The sequence below is a fragment of the Balearica regulorum genome, chromosome Z (assembly GCF_011004875.1).
Source record: "Balearica regulorum gibbericeps isolate bBalReg1 chromosome Z, bBalReg1.pri, whole genome shotgun sequence".
In the NCBI taxonomy this organism is placed as follows: Eukaryota; Metazoa; Chordata; class Aves; order Gruiformes; family Gruidae; genus Balearica; species Balearica regulorum.
The window spans coordinates 65,004,143-65,021,048 of record NC_046220.1 but is presented as its reverse complement, the minus strand read 5'-3'; the positions used below and the strand labels follow the sequence as shown (position 1 = coordinate 65,021,048).

Sequence of the window (16,906 nt, the reverse complement as noted above, 5' to 3'; positions counted from 1 at the left end):
CGCAGTCCCTCCCTCCCACCCACCCACCCGCTCGCCTGCCGGCTTTCCCAGCAGAGGTGACGGGGTTGAGGCCGCGGCGGCCCCGCCCCCGCATTCCATTCCCTATAAGGTGGCAGAGAGGGGCGCCGCCGGCCACGCCTCCTTTTCCCACCACGCGCGCGAGGCGCGCCCGGGCTTGTGCGCGTGACATCAGCGGGGGGGGGGGGAGCGACAGGAGCGCGCGCCACTCCCCCCCCCACCTCCCCCCCGCCCACTCCCCGCCAGTGCGCGGAACGAGCCTTCCTCGGGCCGTTCTATTTACGTTTGTGGCGCCGATTTGCATAATCGGCGTTTGTGGAGCCGCCCCCAGCAATTGGCGAGGCGTCCGGCACCGCCCCTCGACGCCATAGAAGGATAAAAGGGGCGTGTCCCGGGGGGGGCTCGCGGCCGTTCGCTGTCTTCCTGGAGCCGGTTATAGGGTACAGCCACTTCCGCTGTCTGCTTAGAAGCGGCGCGATCATGGCGGAGCGCGGTCAGCTCCCTCCCCCCGCCAAGCGCCTCTGCTGCAGACCCGGCTATGGCTCGGGGTGCAGGCCGGGACAGCGGGCGGGCGGCGCCGGACCCGGCAGCGGGGCGCTCTGCGCCGGACCTTCCTCCGCAGCTGCCGCCGCCGCCCTGGGGCTGCTGCCGCTCGGCAAGACCCAGAGCCCCGAGTCCCTGCTGGATATCGCGGCTCGCAAGGTGGCGGAGAAGTGGCCCTTCCAGCGGGTGGAGGAGCGGTTCGAGCGGATTCCGGAGCCGGTGCAGCGCAGGATCGTCTACTGGTCCTTCCCCCGCAGCGAGAGGGAGATCTGCATGTACTCCTCCTTCAACACCGGCGCCGAGGACCCCGCCGCCGCCCCCGGGGGGGCCGCCACGGCGCCCGGCGGAGCCGGGGATGCCGCCGCTGCCGCCGACGAGAACCGTCTGCCCTTCCGCAGGGGCATCGCTTTGCTCGACGGCGGCTGCGTCGATAACGTCCTGCAAGTCGGTGAGTCACCGGCCGGGGCCGCGCTCCGGAGCCGGGCCGCCGCCACCCGCGCAGGGCGCCGCCGGCTCCCCCCTCTCCGCGGGTCTCCCCCTGCGTGTCACCCGCCTGCCCTTCCTCCGCGGGCTTGGCGGCCGGAGCCTCCCCGCCTGCCTCGGCAGCCCTTGGGGGGTTGTCCGGCAGCGCGGGCGGGGAGTTGCCCCCCCACGGCCCGGCCGGTAACGAGCCCTTCGCTCCCCGTGTGTAATGCGGGATCGGGCAACTTCCTCCGCCGGTCTCCTCCCCCTCGCACCCAGGACACGGAGTAACTCCCTCGCTCGGTGACACGGTCACGGCCCCTGCCGCCGGGCGGGCCGCCCCCCGCCTGTCCCTTTAACTCTGTGTGTCGTCCCCCCCCCCCCCCCGCCGCGCCGTGCCCTCTCCCGGTAATCTAGCCCGTGTAATCCCGTTTGGCTCAGCCCCCTCCCAGCGCCCACCCCCGGTAATCCGGGTCATCGCCTTACCCCGAGCCACAATAGCGAGGAGATGCCGCCCCCCCATCCCGGGGGGACCGCCGGTGGAAATGAATCAGCAGAAGGGCGGCCGGCGGGGGAAGGAGCGGGGGGGGGGCGGGGGGGCGGGATGTGCCGCCGTCCAAAATAAAGACATAAAAGCGGTGCGAGACCCCGGCAGCGGGTGTGCGGGGAGGGGGATCCGCGAACAAAGGCATTTCTAGGGCAGCGGCGGCGGCGAGCCGGAGGGAGGGGGCGCGATCCGCCCTGCCTGGGGGGATATGGGGGGTATGGGGGGGGGGGGCTTGCTTTAGGATGAGCCGCTTCGTGACAGGGGGGTGGGGAAGCGCTGCTCTTCCTCCTCCTGGAACAATACCCCCCTCCTCTTCCTCCCACCACCCCCCCCAGCCCCGCCGCCTGCCGCTGCTCTTCACCCGCTGCGGGCGCCCCTGGTTAACTCCTCCCTGCCGTTGTTTAAAGGGCTGCAGAGGTGGGTACCCCCCCCACTTTTGGGGGGGGGCTGTCTGCCGGCGGCGGCTCCCCCCCCCCGAAGGGAGCCGCCCCCGGCAGACAGTCCGTCCGTCCCGTCGTCCCCCCCCGCCGGTGGGTGATGCTCTTTGTGCGACCCGGCCACTTTGTTCTCATTTTCATGTTTATTTGTGTGCGTTTTTTTTTTTCTTATTCCCAGTTTTCTGTCGCTTCCCCTTCTCCCCCGAAAAGGGGAAGCCAGACAAAAGAGACTGCTGCTCGCCTTTTGTTAGAGGCGGCGGCTAGGGGTGGTGGTGGGGGTGCCGGGATTCCCTTCCCCCTCTTTCCTCCCCCCTCGCCCCCCCCCCCCCCCCCAAAACCCGCGGTCCTGCCCGCTGCCGGTTTGACTTGGCGGGCTGCTTGCAAACGTGCCATCAATTTTTTCCCTGAAGGGAAGCCGTGTCCCTGCTCCTAGGCTCAGTGCCCTTCCTTTTTGCCTAGGGGGAGTTCAATCTTTTTTTTTCCCTTTTTTTTATGTAAATCTAATTAACTTTCTTCCAAGTTTCATCTTTTGGCTTTCTTTCCAAAGGTCGGAGGCGCATCTGTGGTTCCTCAGGAGTAGCAAAACCAGAAGTAGGGCTTTTTTAGTTTGGTTGGCAGTGCTGAGATTATTTTTTTTTTCCTTTTGCTTGCACTTGATTCTATTTGCAAGCGATGAGGAATGACAGGAGTGCACATAGGGAGGGTTTCTTGGCTGATTACATTTAAGCCAGGAATTCACTGTGAAAATAAAGCCAAGGGGTGATAAATAAAAGATGCAATCTTCTCTAGGAGACAGACACCCAGCGTGGGCTTTGCTTCACTTGCTTTCAGCAGTGGAATAGGCCTCAGTGAGTAGTTGTGAAAGAAAAAAGTAACTTTTTGTATGGCTTCAAAAAGGGAGGGGGGCATTGAGTAATGTTGGCAAGGGTCAATGTGAAGAAAGAAAATATGCATAAATACAACTGAAGTGTTGACTGCTGCTTCTGGAGCCCTTAAATGCATTCCAAACAAATGCTATCCCTACTGTTGAAGATACATTTACTTTGTTGTGGTTTTTTTTTTGTTTGTTCCTCCTGCCCCTCAACCTTACGTGAGCCTCCTTTGGAAGGCTGTGCAAAAATAGTACTGGAAACTGGTGATATGAAACATGTCAGTTGTTCTGACAGAGGCCTTTGGCCTGCCTGGCGAGGGAGTCGTGGAGCACTTGGGTAGGCTGGGTTCTGCTGTAGGAAAGTTCTTGTGTAATTTCGGTAGGTAGCTGTGTAATGACACAGGGCTGGCTCTTGCTGGTAAGATATTCCTTGTGAAGCAGAAAGGTGCAACTGTTAAAGCCAATTCAACTGGAGGGAGTTATATTGGGCGGGGAATGGAATTGGCTCTATATAATGAGGCTGAATATGTAGCACTGAGGAAAACTTAATGTTGAGTTTATGTAAGTGCATGTTTAGTGACCATATAAATGTGAACTTATGTTCTTTGCAGTATGAGTAATGGAAACTCTGTAAGTGTTTACTATTGTACTATGGAAAAGTGCGGTTATTGGACAAAGTATTTTTTATTACATATCAATTCTAACAGCCTTAGTTGTAACACTAAGTATTACTATAAACAGGGAATGCAGGATTTGATTTCTGACGGAGACACATAAATGTCAGTTCAGTTGGTAGTTAAATGGAACCATTTGCTTCTGAATTTTACAATTTTTTTTAGTCTAGCCCTGAGAAATGTTCAGACAATTTGATCATGGCAACTCATTTCAAGCAAGAGAATTTAAAAAAAACTTATTTCTACGCTGTGCCGAAAGTCTTCATGTCATAAAGTTTCACACCCCCCAACTTCATATCGTGTGTGTGATGAAAAGAAAATCCTTAATAAAAGGAAGATGACACAGTGATATGTGCACATGATGTTCTTAATAATCAAGCAGTAAAGTTGTCTGCTAGCCTATTTTGAAGTTGAACGATATTGTCTTAGCAAAATAATTAGCATCACTTAATTTTGAAAGATTTTTCTCCAAAGAAGTTAGCGTCAAAATTCCATTTGCATCTAATTTATTGATATTTTTATAGCTTTTTGATATGTTTCAATTAGACATGAAGGATTTTCTTTTTTAGTTTGTTTAAAAAAAAAAAATACAGAATGTGGGCTCCTAAAGCAGTCCTTTTCAACTGCATAAAACAGAGCTTTTCTACTATGTATGTTTTTCATTTATTTCAAACCAAGTATTTTTAGTTAAAATTACAGTCTAAACATGAAAGCACTTTGTGAGTAAATACAACAATCTGGAAGGAAAATTAGAAATTGACTGTTTCATTTGGCCAGATTTGTGAAGATGCCAAGAGCGAGCAGACAGTTTTAGATGACGAAGTGTATATTTGGTTTCTGAGGTTAGTCCTGAATTAGTATACAGTACTGTATTGTCGTCACAGCTGTGGCTGTCAAGGTTAGGAGGAGGTGTGATCCTTCAATAGTACAGTTGACCTGAAGAGAGCCCTTAATGCAGCTATTCTAGAAGAAAAAAAAAACAAACCCTGTGCCTCTACTGGTATGACTCTTCTTGCTTGGGGAAAGACGGAGGCTGCCTTCGCTGTAGTGCTGTAAAGCTCGGCTTTACTGCTGTAGCTGCATCCACATTTGAAGTGCTTGAAGTGGTTTTTTGATATGTCATGTAAGTACTCCTAGAGTATCCTTGTCCGTCTGTAATTTGAGGTTGGTTTGTCTTTGTTGCATAGAGCCTGCTTGCTCATACAGGTCTTCCTTTAAGGCTTTACAGTCCTCTCCGCAGCAGCATGAGGCTTTGTAATCACGGTAGACATGCCTCTTAGGTATGAATGGCAAGGGAGTGAGTTGGAGAGAAGAGACTCTTAGGGAAGGAAAAATAATGTAAAGAATTAATTGACTAGCGCTTACCACAGCTCTAGAATTTAATGTTAATATGGAGAGCTAGAAAACTGCCTTGTCTGTGGAAGAGGGTTCGGCTGAACAGCATCATTGGTGTGGAGCTGCAGACTTGTTTTTCTGGAGCCCCAGTGTTACGTGATCAAGGGGATGTAACCAAAATACTTTCTGGAGAAAAACAAAGTAGAATTTCTGAAAGGTAGAATAATGGTTGGAGCTCCCTAGATGTTTCTTTTGTTGATTCTTAAATGAAGTGAAAGACTTGTGATTTTTTTTTTCCAGTTTTCTTTTAACGAGAAGTATTTATCTTCTGATTCAGAGCTGCTTTTATCATCTGTTGTTACAGCTGATTGTTCCCCTCCTTTTCCTTTTCTCCTTTTTTGTTTCTTTTTAAATATGAGCTAAAAGTTGATGATTGCTTTCAAAACCAGGAGAAACCATTTTTTTCACCAAGAAGAGGAGAAAGCTTTACAAGATGGAGTTGGTAACTGCTAAGTGTAATCCTGGTGGAATGTGTATTGTAGTTGGCAAATTTCAGATCCTTTTAATGGATGATGATTCTCGTTAATGAGTTCTTGTTCTTTCTAGCCATCTTTAATCAAAATAATGTGAAATTGTGGAGCAAGTAAAACAACTGTAAGTTCCCTTCTTTCAAGGTTTAGTTGTTGGAGTGACAACAGTATAATGGAAAACACCTTTCTGTTGATAAAACCACACCAATTATTTTATTAGCAAAGCTAACACAAATATTTTGGTGATGCAAGCTGAAATGTGCCTTTTAGCAGACATGATCTTCAATGATATATGTAATACGTATCTAATTGTTGATGAAACCTATAGGACACATGGATTTAGTAAAAAATTTTTATTTAATGCAAGCACTGCTAAGTTGCGTGACAAAACGAAGGCTGTCATTTATAGAGATGCAACCACTGTGTTTTGCATTAACTTATTGGTGTGCTGTAATACCAAATTGTCCTGGTATGTGTAGTGGCCTTTTTCTAAGGGGAAAGGTTGTGTTAAACTGCCTGTTTGAGAAGTTTATCTGCTGACAAGTGTGGTTCCTTCCGCAGTCAGCCTGGTGTTGGGGTTTGGTTAGGAATGTATGACTAAAACAAGTAATCCAGAATTTGTTAATACAATATTGTGGTAGGGGAGTAAACAAATTATGTCAGACTTTTTGCTGGACTTTGTTTGACTTAGTTCCAAGACTAGTAGAGTCTTCTGAAAATATCTTCATTGATTCCAGCTTCAGTTTGCTTTAAGAAATAACTACCAGTATTTCCAAGTTCTGGAACAGAAACAAGTAAACTCATTTTTAAATACTTCTTCCTGAAAGGGAGATGTCTGAATGCATTCCAGTTTCCTTTTTAGATTTGGGATGCAATGCATTGATTAGGGAACAGGCAAGGTATTTTCAGTGTATATGCTCTGATGTACTATCCTTGACCTTCAATAATTTCTTTGGAAATCCTAAAAAATAAAGGGAGCGAAAAGGAGAAAAACTTTCTTTCAAGACCAGATCACTAAATGTGGAAAACTTTGTAAATTGTCTCCTGCCTTTTTAGGCTTTCTAAAAATATCTAATCTGGATTTCGAGAGAAAGTAAGCATTTTAGAGTGATTTCAAGATACGAAAATAAAACTTTGTATTATTTTTCTATGTAATTATGAATAGTAGGATAAATGTAATAGGACAGTGTCAATAGTGCTCCAGAATTTAGTTTTAAAGGAGAAAATTAAGTGTAAATCACTTCCCATCACAGTCTTTAAAACAAGCAATCTTGTTTTCTATAAAAGTTTCATATTGGGTTGACCTAAAAAATTTTTTTCATTGTTTGTTTTTAGGTCAGTTTTCATGTTTCTCATGTTTTGTTTTCCCCCTAACTTCGAGGCTTTCCTCACTTCCAAGAAAACAATTTTCATTTTGAAAGCTTGCTTTCTATTTTAGAAAGTGATTCCATCTCTGTATATGATCAGGTGTTTTGGTATGTAGCAATTCTTGAATTTGAGCCAATTGTCATGCCATGCAACTGATGCCTGCATGTGCTCTCTCTCTCACTCCTTGTAATCTTAACTTTCAGATGAACAATTAATTAAAAGCAAAATCTGTGTGTGTAGGCTGGAACTATTTAAAAGTCAGCATTGGACGGAACTGTTTTTTTCTTAAAAATCAGTAGCTAGTTGCTGCGTTTTGCCATACAATTTGCCTTTTTTTAGTGAACCTGTTAATAATTGGACCTTTACATAAGACTCCGGTAAAGTTTTTTAATTAAAAAAAAAAAGCAACTTTGAGTGAAAAGTATATTATCAAGTACAACAGGTTTTACTCGTGAAGGATGAAGTGTATTAGATGGCAGACTATACAATATGTCTGCATGGGTTCAATTTTAATGTCACCTGCTGTCTAGGTAATTAGTTATGTCAATACAAATCATGAAGTTTTGTAGTAGTGCAACAAAATGAGTGTAAAGTTACAGTGATAAAGGAATGCAGCTGACATCCCTTAACTTGCTTTCTTTTTAGTTGGTTTTGTTTGGAGTTTAAGTGGGAGAATTTACTGCATCTTTAAAAAAGAAAAAAAGAAAGACCACACTATTTTAACTGACAAAAGCTATCATAATTTATGAATATGCTGTCTGTGACAGGAACTAATTTGAAATTTTAAACAGCTTTCATGTGCAACAAGGGTACAGATTTAATGCTAATTCTGATTGCCTGGAATGCAGTCAGCCTGACAGCATGTGAATACTTGAGTACTGTCCAACAACTGCACTTGCTGTTCTGGGAGATCTGTCTCCTTGAACTTCCAGTTTTTCCTCTCTGTTTACTATCTAAGACTACCTATGTAAAATGCTTCTCTCAGCTGGATATGTATGCAGCCCTTGACATGGCTTCATAACCTTCTGTGACCTGGATCACTAGAGACGTCGGTTGGTACTGTATGCTGGTTTGCATTCTCCTTCTAGCTACATGCCAATTACCGTGATTTATGTGATGCCATTGTGGTGCATTACCCTGCCATCCGCTGACGAAGTAGCAGTATGCATCCAGTCTTTGTTGCCTTGGCCCCACTGTTGAAGACTAGGACACCTAGAAAATTTGTGATGTAAGTCACTATCTTAAAATAGTTTTTTCTGACGTACAATCTGTTTGCACATTTACAGAATTATGAGTGTAGCCTTCTAATAGTAACTACAGTGTAGAGAATTCCTTTGTGATTAAGTCGGAACTGATAAAAGGACTGCTGTAGGAGCTGAGTGGTCGTACAAAAGACTTTTTCTAGTTTGACACAATTCAGTATAGATTGACGTGTCTCCTAATGTGAGCTTTTTACCAACACTTTATTAAAGCCTTCTGAAAAATGAAAAACAAATTGTGAAAGAAGAGAATCTTTGACAGTGTTTAAAGTATATTGTAAGGTAATTGTGATGTTTATCATCACACACTTTAAAAAGGAGAGCTTAATCTTTTTTAATTATTGTTTTACTCTAACCCTCTATTCCTTGTTGCAAGTGAGTGCATTTGACAGTCTTGAAATACCTGGAAATTTTTGCTTTGGAGATGCATGGGCAATGGCTGAGAAGGTCTGACATTAATTGGAAGGATGCAGCAGGACCTGTCAGTAAGTTTAAGTTCATGCTAGTAGAGCTAGCTGATCAGATAAATCAGAAGCTCATTTACTGAATTAATGTGCTAAAAATTCAGGTGACTTACCTTTTGTCTTGCTTTATTTAACAATCTGCCTGTTTACATAAGTCATCTTTCATTGTTAATTGGTGTCAGACCTTTAATATATTGTGAGATTGTTGGAAAAATAGTGGGGGGGAAATTGCATAATAGGAAGAAATTTCACAAAAATAGGTGCTAATATATATCTTTACTGTGTCTGGTTTTTTTGACAAAAGTTTATTGCATTCAGATAATAGTTCTAAAGGCTGGGAAAATAAAATGTTGCATAGCTGTGTGACTTCTAAGAAATGCGACACTTTGTACACATGCCAAGTTTAACTGCTAACTGGTTACTGACAGCCAGTGGTAATGCAAATACACAGTGCAGGAATTGTGCAGCTGACTACAATGTTTAATTTATACTGACTAATGAAATAAAGAACATTTGACCACTGAGGCACTTAAAATTGGATAAACTGTTTTACAATCTGTAATAGAGGATCAAGTTTGCATGTATTCGAGGGTTTTTTTGTATTTTTAAACTTGTGTTAAAAGCAAGATTTTGGGTTAAAGGCTTTTACCAGCACTGGGTCTCTTGGATTTGTTTCCTTATGCTTGAAGTTTGACTCTTTCTTATTTTATACTAGTGGCCTACCTTCTTCCTGCATAGCAGCGTTCAGCTATGTGTGCAAGGCATAGTGGCAGCACAAACTCTCTTCAGCAAATCAGCTTCTAGCTTACCCTTGTCAAGAGCAGCGGGTGAGCTTTACTATTAGTATTTTCTACATTCAGCTTTGATATTTTGACTGGCCTAAAGTTCATAGAGCACCAATCCATATTCAGTGATAAATGATTGGATTGACAATACGTTTATGGAAAGTATAAATAAGTGTGGTGCTCAGGGTTTCACGCTTGGTGGTTGGTCGTTTGTGCTACCTACCTTGCAGCTTTGGCTATGAAAGGATGGCAGATAAAATATCTGTGTTAAGAATTCATTAACAAATATGTCCACAGATAATCTTCCTGGAATCTTCTGGAAAATGTGAGCGAATCTGCAAAGTTGAGCAGAGAACCTTACAGTAAGCTATTGATTTCTTGCGCAGCAGTTGCCTCAATGAAGCAGTTATTTTGCTTCTCTTGTTTGTGGAATACAATGCACTGCTTTGGGAGGGTCAAAAGTAGTCTTAGTAAAAAATGCATTTGCGTATTTACAAAACTGGCTTCAGTGACCACATTAAGCGTGGCTTGCGCTTCTTCAAGACAATTCTGCTGAGTCCACTGATTTTAAAAGTTCAAGAACAGGGAAAAATCGATAATCTAAATGAATTGTTTAATACATTAGCTGAAGGGAGGAAACCTGGAACACTTACTCTGAAATGCCATGTTACGACCAATGACAACTGGGACAACTGGCTGTGCTGTTGCTGTTGTACATGCAAAATGAATCTCAGTTCCTCTATTGATTTAAGTTGTAAACTGACACCTTGCAAACTGACTACAATTAGTGTCTTGGGGATAAAATAGCAAGTCTGCTATATGTTGTGTCTGGATTTAGTGTAGCTATATTACACAGAAGCATGAAACTTCAGTTTTGCTTCTAGAGCAGAGGGATGAGTGTGACATGAAATGAGTAGCTGTTTTTTAGCTTTTTGTTATTGCAAGCCATGGTGCACAAGAGCACCATGATGCAGCTTTCCTGGTCAAAAGTAAATGCATGATCTAAGAGGTGACTTCAGTTAAATGTGCTACTAATGCATGAATGGTAGGCAGAGACTAGGAATGGGACTTGATGTAACAGATGCCGTGACAGTCTGATGGGATAAGGAAGCTGAAAATAACTTGACTAGTGCTACTTAAGTTTTAGAAGCAGCATACCACTTAGTTTTACAGACAGTTTTCAGTGATCAAACTTCACATTGTCATGTATCCTGGCAATAATTTACAAGCTTGATTTCTAGGTAGTTACATAGATGATAAATGTAAGTGGCAGTTTGGTAGCAGGAGTGAAGAAGTGTTTAGGAGTAAACAAGAGTTTGGGTCATTGAATAAGATGTACTTGAAGAGAAGAGAGGCTGTAAAATGCTGAGTCAACCTTTATAGATAAAGGGCTAGGAAGAGAAGTGGGGAGTGGTGATGACTAAGATACGGTAGAGGTCAAAGACCTCAGTAGATCCTTGAAGAGGTGTATTTAAGGAGGGTATAGTCTGACTGCTCTCTCTCTATGGTCTACTTTCAATGGGTATTAGCGAAGGCATGGAAGCTGATAGAATCTTTCCTACAAAATGCAACAAAGCTTTCAAAATAGAAAGCAGGTTGGCAAACTGTAACTTAGCTGTCCTGTAGGTTTTAAAACTGTAAAATATGTTTAAAGTTATGAAGTAGGTGTTCTCTTTCTCTTTTCAACCTTGTGTCCCGATTTCAATTTTATAAATAAGATGTATCTGATGCACAAAGGAAATGATCTGTTTTTTTTCAGAAAGTGCTGAATTTGTATTTATTTGAAGGGCGTTTGTTGGATTGTACTTATCAGAAGCAGAAGCTATTTCTGAGTCATGGTATAGGCTCCACCTTTACAGTGGTAAAACAAAACCATTGACTTCATTTTGTACAACTGTTTGAAACAGATTTATTCATAGAGTTAAATATGCGTTGGTAAGATCATAGAATATAACTGAATTTCTTTTACTGTAAGCCATAGTCAAATTGTGGTTTAATTCTCCTCAACAGGTAACAAATAACTTAATTTTAAAGCATTGTATAGTGCAAAGAGAGATGTGTTTTCTTATCTTTTTTCCCGTAGTAGTAAATATTTGTGAACAACAGAGATACGTTTTTTTTCAGGGCTATATATTGTGCTGGCCTGGGAATAAGTATTGGGGTGCTGTGAAGAAAGACAGGAATCTGGTAGAGTGATGCACAGCTTTATTAGGCACTCCTTTGGACAAAGATCGGAAGGGGAAAGAGTAAGAGAACTGAGTTGCTGCAGTGGTGCTCAGAAGGACTGGAGCAGTTGTTCCTGTGGAAAAGAGGCCATGTGGAAGACAAACCTGACCTTGGTATGGGTAGAAGATAAATGGTAAAGATTGGAAATGCAGAACAAATGCAAGCATTGTAATCTCAGTAGCTAAGAGAGCTGAAGTTTTGTTAGTTTAGAAGGAAGAACTTGTATATACATGGGGGGGGACAAGGAAGGTTGCTGATGTGGTCAGAGAACTGAATACTCCCAGCATGCAGAGTAAGTGTGAAAGGAGCAAGATGGCTGTAAGATCAAAGTTGCTTCTTCCTGATTAGTCAAAGTGTGAAATGATAGCTAGTGAAATGTTAGACTGGATGAATGGAAAGAAATGAATCACGGGCATGCAATTCAGTGAATCCTGCCTGTTATGAGGTCCATCTTCCCCTCCTTCCTTGAATAACAAAAGGAAGTTAAGAAGTAGATACAGTGTTGAGAAACACTATATCTGCTATGTCTGCTGGAAGGAGGAAGCAAAGGAGAATGACTGTGCAATGAGACACTATGCAGTGATTTTAGGAAGTAAAAGGAGAACCACAAAAGCCAGTAAAGGTCAAAAGTTCTGGGAGAGGAATCATCAATTTGTATAAGCACTGAAAGGTAAAGGAATCCAAATCCTGAAACACATCCAGAAAAGATCTCTACTGGGGACCTTGGTGAGAGCCATCCCAGTGTGGTACACTGCACCGGAATCAGCAAAGGCCCAATGGCAGAACCACATTCTAGCCAAGGGCCTTGGCATACTCAGTGACTTGGCCATGGGAGCAGGAAGATGGTGATGTAGGATAGGTGGTGGTGTTACAGAACACAAGCACCTTAGTCGAAAGTTAATGGGTGAATGAGGTAGGCGAGTCAGCAGTATGAGTGCAAAAAGTCTGTATATTAGCCTAGCATGCATGTAGCTTGGTGGGTAGGCAGGAGGGGTTATCTGTAGCTGTGTTTTGGGCCAGGTGGCCTGGGAGGGATAGCATAGCATTCAGCCTTGATGAGGAAATAAATGTCCTGAGCCTGGGGATGGGGGGTGCGGTGTGAGTGAATAAGACAAAGTCAGAGCAGATCCACCTGTATTGCAGCTCATGCTGGTTTAAGTACCAGAAGTAGAGTGGGAAGGGTATGTTTGCAGGGTGGGCTGGAGGTGGGACTGCTGCAGAGGTAGCCTGCAATTTAATCTTCCATCAGTAGCTGGGTACAATTAGTGTAAGTTGCAAGCAGCACGGCCAGCACAGGCTGGAGGGACCTTTCAAGGGCTCATTCCCCACAGAGCTTAATGCCCTCACACCCTGCTTTTAGCACCAAACAGCTCCTCTTCCATAGGCAAAAGCACTGTTGGACCTTTGGTCAGTTTGCTTTCCTGCAGGAACAGATATATTTGTGATCAGGAGGCTGCCGTGAGGTTTGTTGGCAGTATGTGCTGCAGGTATCTAACAGCAGCGTCCAGTGTGGTGGTTACAATTTGTTAGCCCTGATGTGGGCAGGCTGGTGCAGTGATACAGGGCCTCCCTTGGCTCGAGACGTGCGTGTTGGCTGTTCAGAGGTTCTTGTACCAAGGTGTTTAAAGCTAAAATACAAGCCTGATATCTGTCTTCTTTCTAAGGCTGGTAACCTTAGTTTGCCTGACAAAGATTAAAAATGACAAAGGTCATAAACCTTTCCTTTGAGAGAAGCTGAAACTATAGTTCCAGCTATAATTTAGCAGTGTTACAGCTCTTACCCATTCCCCTTTCCTGGGAAGGAGCACGTTCCTGGTTGACCAAGCCTGCTGCCCTAAGGAAAGGCGATGATACAGCAGCGTGGCATGGTTGTGAGTGCAGGATTCCTCCAAGAGCCTGTTCCAGCAGATCTGCTCCCTCTTGTCACTCAGTGAACTTCTCCAAGGACGGACTATGAAACAGGCCTATCGAAATAAAAGTTTTCCATTGTGAAATACTCCAGTCATGAATATGGTAAATGAAATAACTGACTCATTTGCTGTGCTGTGACTCGTTTACTGTTCTGTGCCTCATTGTGTAACTCTTAGAACAGAAAATGTGCATTGCTGTGCTTATAAACTTGTATTTTGGAAAGGTTTTTTGTGATTGTCATTTGCAAACTTCACCCGCTGTGAAGACCACTGTGTGTTACTCACCCTGAGGTTACGTGGTTGCTTTAGGCTGGCTTAAATGCAGGCTGCTGTCAGAGGAACACTGCAGTTCTCCTCAAGCTTGTGCCAGGGCTTGTGGAGCTGTGTGGTGAGCCAGAGTACTGGCCTGCTTATGAATTCAGATCTCGCTGGGTGAGTTTTACCTGGTTTATTGGCCAAGAAAATGCTACTGTTGATTCAAGGGAGAGGAGGTTGCAAGAGGGGGGCACTGAGAAGGGCAGGGCTGCTTTCTGTGTCAGTCACACTTTGACTTAGTGTTCGTGAAGTCCTGACTGCTGCCTGGGGAAAGGAGATGACTGCTGTGTTTGGGATTTCACCCATGGCAAAAGGTGGCTCCTTTGTTCCACAGACAGCAGCATGGGCCTTTCCTGAGCCCAGGCTGTGTGTTTGGCCTGTGCGAGTGAGACATCTTCTATGTCTCTCCATCCACAGAGTTTTTCTGTTATAAAACCTTGGCCAAGTGATTAGTACCCCTCCCACACTCCACCAGCGGTTAAAAGAAAACCAGACAAATGTTTACTTTAAGAGTACAGGAAAAGGGAAGGAAATACTTAACTATTTACTCCAGTTGTATGTATTCACTTCTCTCCATATCTGTGTAGCTGTTGCAAAAGGTGCTTTTTGCCTTCAAAGTTCATATCTTTCCTCTTCTTTTGAGACTCTGCTGAGCTTCAGCATACTTACGTACAACACAGACTTTTGAGGGTACTTTTCTGTGTATTCTGCAGTAGTTTTACTAAATAATGTGTTCCATGTTTATTTTCATTCGTAGCTGTTGATCTCAGTTGCTGAAGTAAGCATTCACTGCTTTTTTGTCTGGGTAGGCCTGCTGAGCCAACATAGCTAAGAATGAGCTGGAGTCTCCTCTGCTTCTTGGACTTTGATCTGTTGCCACTCAACAGTCTTACTGGAGGCTGCAAGGTGATAGTGATATAGCAGAGACTTCGGTTGTCTTGCATGGTTTGTATTACTGGTGGTAATGCCTGAGAAAGAAATGATGGAGCATGGCTTGGAAATCTCAAGCTGAGTTTGTAGGGCTAGCATGTAGGGGGAAAAACCCTTGCTGTTTCTAAACTGAATACTTTTGATATGGACTCACAGAGAGCCTAAAACAGCTTTGTGGGGTTCCAGTGTCATTACTACTTCCCCAAATAGAACAGCAATTGAGCAGAATGTTGGTGCTTTTGTATAACTTAGTGTGGAAGCTAAATGACAGACAGCTGCTCTGGTAAGTGAGGCATATTTACTGAAATGATCTGTTTTCAGGACTCAAAGCTGATGTGTGATCTATTCCAGGTGGACCTAATTAATGCAGAACTAAGCTTGCCTGTAACTGGTGGAGGGAAGAAGTGCATTGGAAACCCTGTTTGCACACTTCACAGTGCAGATGAGTCTATTTGCAGGGCAGAAATGGCTTCCCTTTACCATAAAGAGAGATTTCATGGGGATTTGGGGGCCTGTCTGGGAGAGGATGCTTTGGCTTTCTGACCTGCTTGCACTGGGGGAGGTTAAAGCTTATTACTGTCTTGTTTGCAACAGTAGCCTGCTTCAATGTGGAAGGATTGATCTGGATTGCTCACTTTCTAGACCCTTCCTACAGGTCTGCCTAGACAATTGTGGCTGTCAGATTCTTTAAGGCATGCGTGAGCGAGAGACCAGGTCCTTAAGTTGTACGGAGCTTAAGCAGGGTACTTTACCTCTCTTGGTTGTCTCCTGCTGGAAGGGAGCCTGCATGACCTCCAACCCTAATTGAAGTGTCTAGTTCCTTCCTAACCTCTGCAGATGGTGTTTATTGTACGTGTTTATCCAGGCTCCTAAAACAAATATTTCTTATTTGAAGAAGGTGAAATTACTTGGTCTGGTAGCTTTCCTGTTCTGTTGCTGCACTGCTAACAGTCTTATAAACTTAAATGACTCCTTTCTGTCAAATCATGTTTTAGGCTGATCGCAGGTGTTTAAATGTGATACTTCTGTAAGCTGACCATGATTTCTGCAAGCCAGGTTTGTTAGAGAAGTACCAGCTTGAACTCTTGTCCACTTAGAAAAATGAAGACTAGTCAGGTATATCAGTCCTTCAATTTTTATACCAATTAGTGTGGTTTCAAGGCTGTCTTCCTGTTAACCCCTCCACCTCTACCCTTACTTCCTCTGCTGTTTTGAAGAGAAATACAGTCAGGGGAAGCTGGCTGTTCAGAACAGGGTATTGAGCTATGTGGTGCTGTTGCTCACATGAAGCTAACAAATAGGAAAAAGAACAATCCCCATTGCAAGAGGTAATGCAAGAAGTTCTTTAAACACAGTCAAATGAAACAAAAGTATTCAATTTTGAAGCTTGGGCAAGTTGTAGGCAGTGTAAGAAGTACTGTCCCAGGAAGGATGAACAGGCTTGTGGGACCTGAGTGGGGGAAGAGCAGAGGAGCAGTGTATGTAGGCTTCCTTTATCTTCATAAAATTCTTAAGTTATTTTATCTGCTATGGGTGCATGTGTGTACTTTACTTACTACATTTGCACAAATCCAAGTTTGTGACACAGGTTCAGGTTAGCATAGAAAAGTATTTTAAGTCACACTTTATTCATAACTGAGTATGTTTTGTCCTTAATCTGCAGAAAACTTTTTTGCCTCAGTGAACAAGCATTCTTTTATTGGAAAGGCACTTAAGTGGGTTAAAAACCTGGGATTTTTGTGCACTACAGTTGAATGAGCCTCCCCTCAAACCTGCCAAACTCAAAACTTACTGGGATTGATGTTTCTTAATGGAACAGACAGCACAGAGTGGATGTTCTCATCACAACTCTGACGTTGAGTGAAAAACAGTCTACCACCAAAACCCAAAAGAACGTGCCTAGCTCTTTGCATACAGATTTGCTCACAAGTTCAGAATTTTGCAGAACTGGTTCAGGAATCCTGACTTGCACTTGCCATCCTTGCCAAAGCCCTCCAGAAGTATTACATAAATACCTTCACACCAGTTGAAGGTGAGAATGCTGCCTGTGGGTGCATGGCCAGAAGCTGCTGCGCGTCAGCTGCTCACTGTAATTTCCTCTCTTCAGACCTTTATCTTGTGCCTTCCTGAAAGACAGCTGACTGCTTTCTACCAAGGGTTAAAGTCCTGTGGATTACTTTCCAGCCACTGTTGGGAGACTGTCCACAGGACAATTTCCATGGAGCAATGAAT

General features: G+C 44.2%; 1 protein-coding gene across 3 annotated transcripts in view; it reads left to right on the top strand.

Annotated features, from left to right (window-relative positions):
• The first annotated feature begins 467 nt into the window (after nucleotides 1–467).
• The window catches only part of ZSWIM6 (zinc finger SWIM-type containing 6), a 115,766-nt gene continuing 99,327 nt past the window's right edge, over nucleotides 468–16,906 (top strand). For all 3 annotated transcript variants that reach the window (XM_075739399.1, XM_075739398.1, XM_075739397.1), the window contains exon 1: nucleotides 468–1,009. In XM_075739399.1, coding sequence (XP_075595514.1) covers nucleotides 499–1,009 — 511 coding nt within the window. In that variant the 5' untranslated portion in view covers nucleotides 468–498. The remainder of the gene's footprint in view (nucleotides 1,010–16,906) is intronic.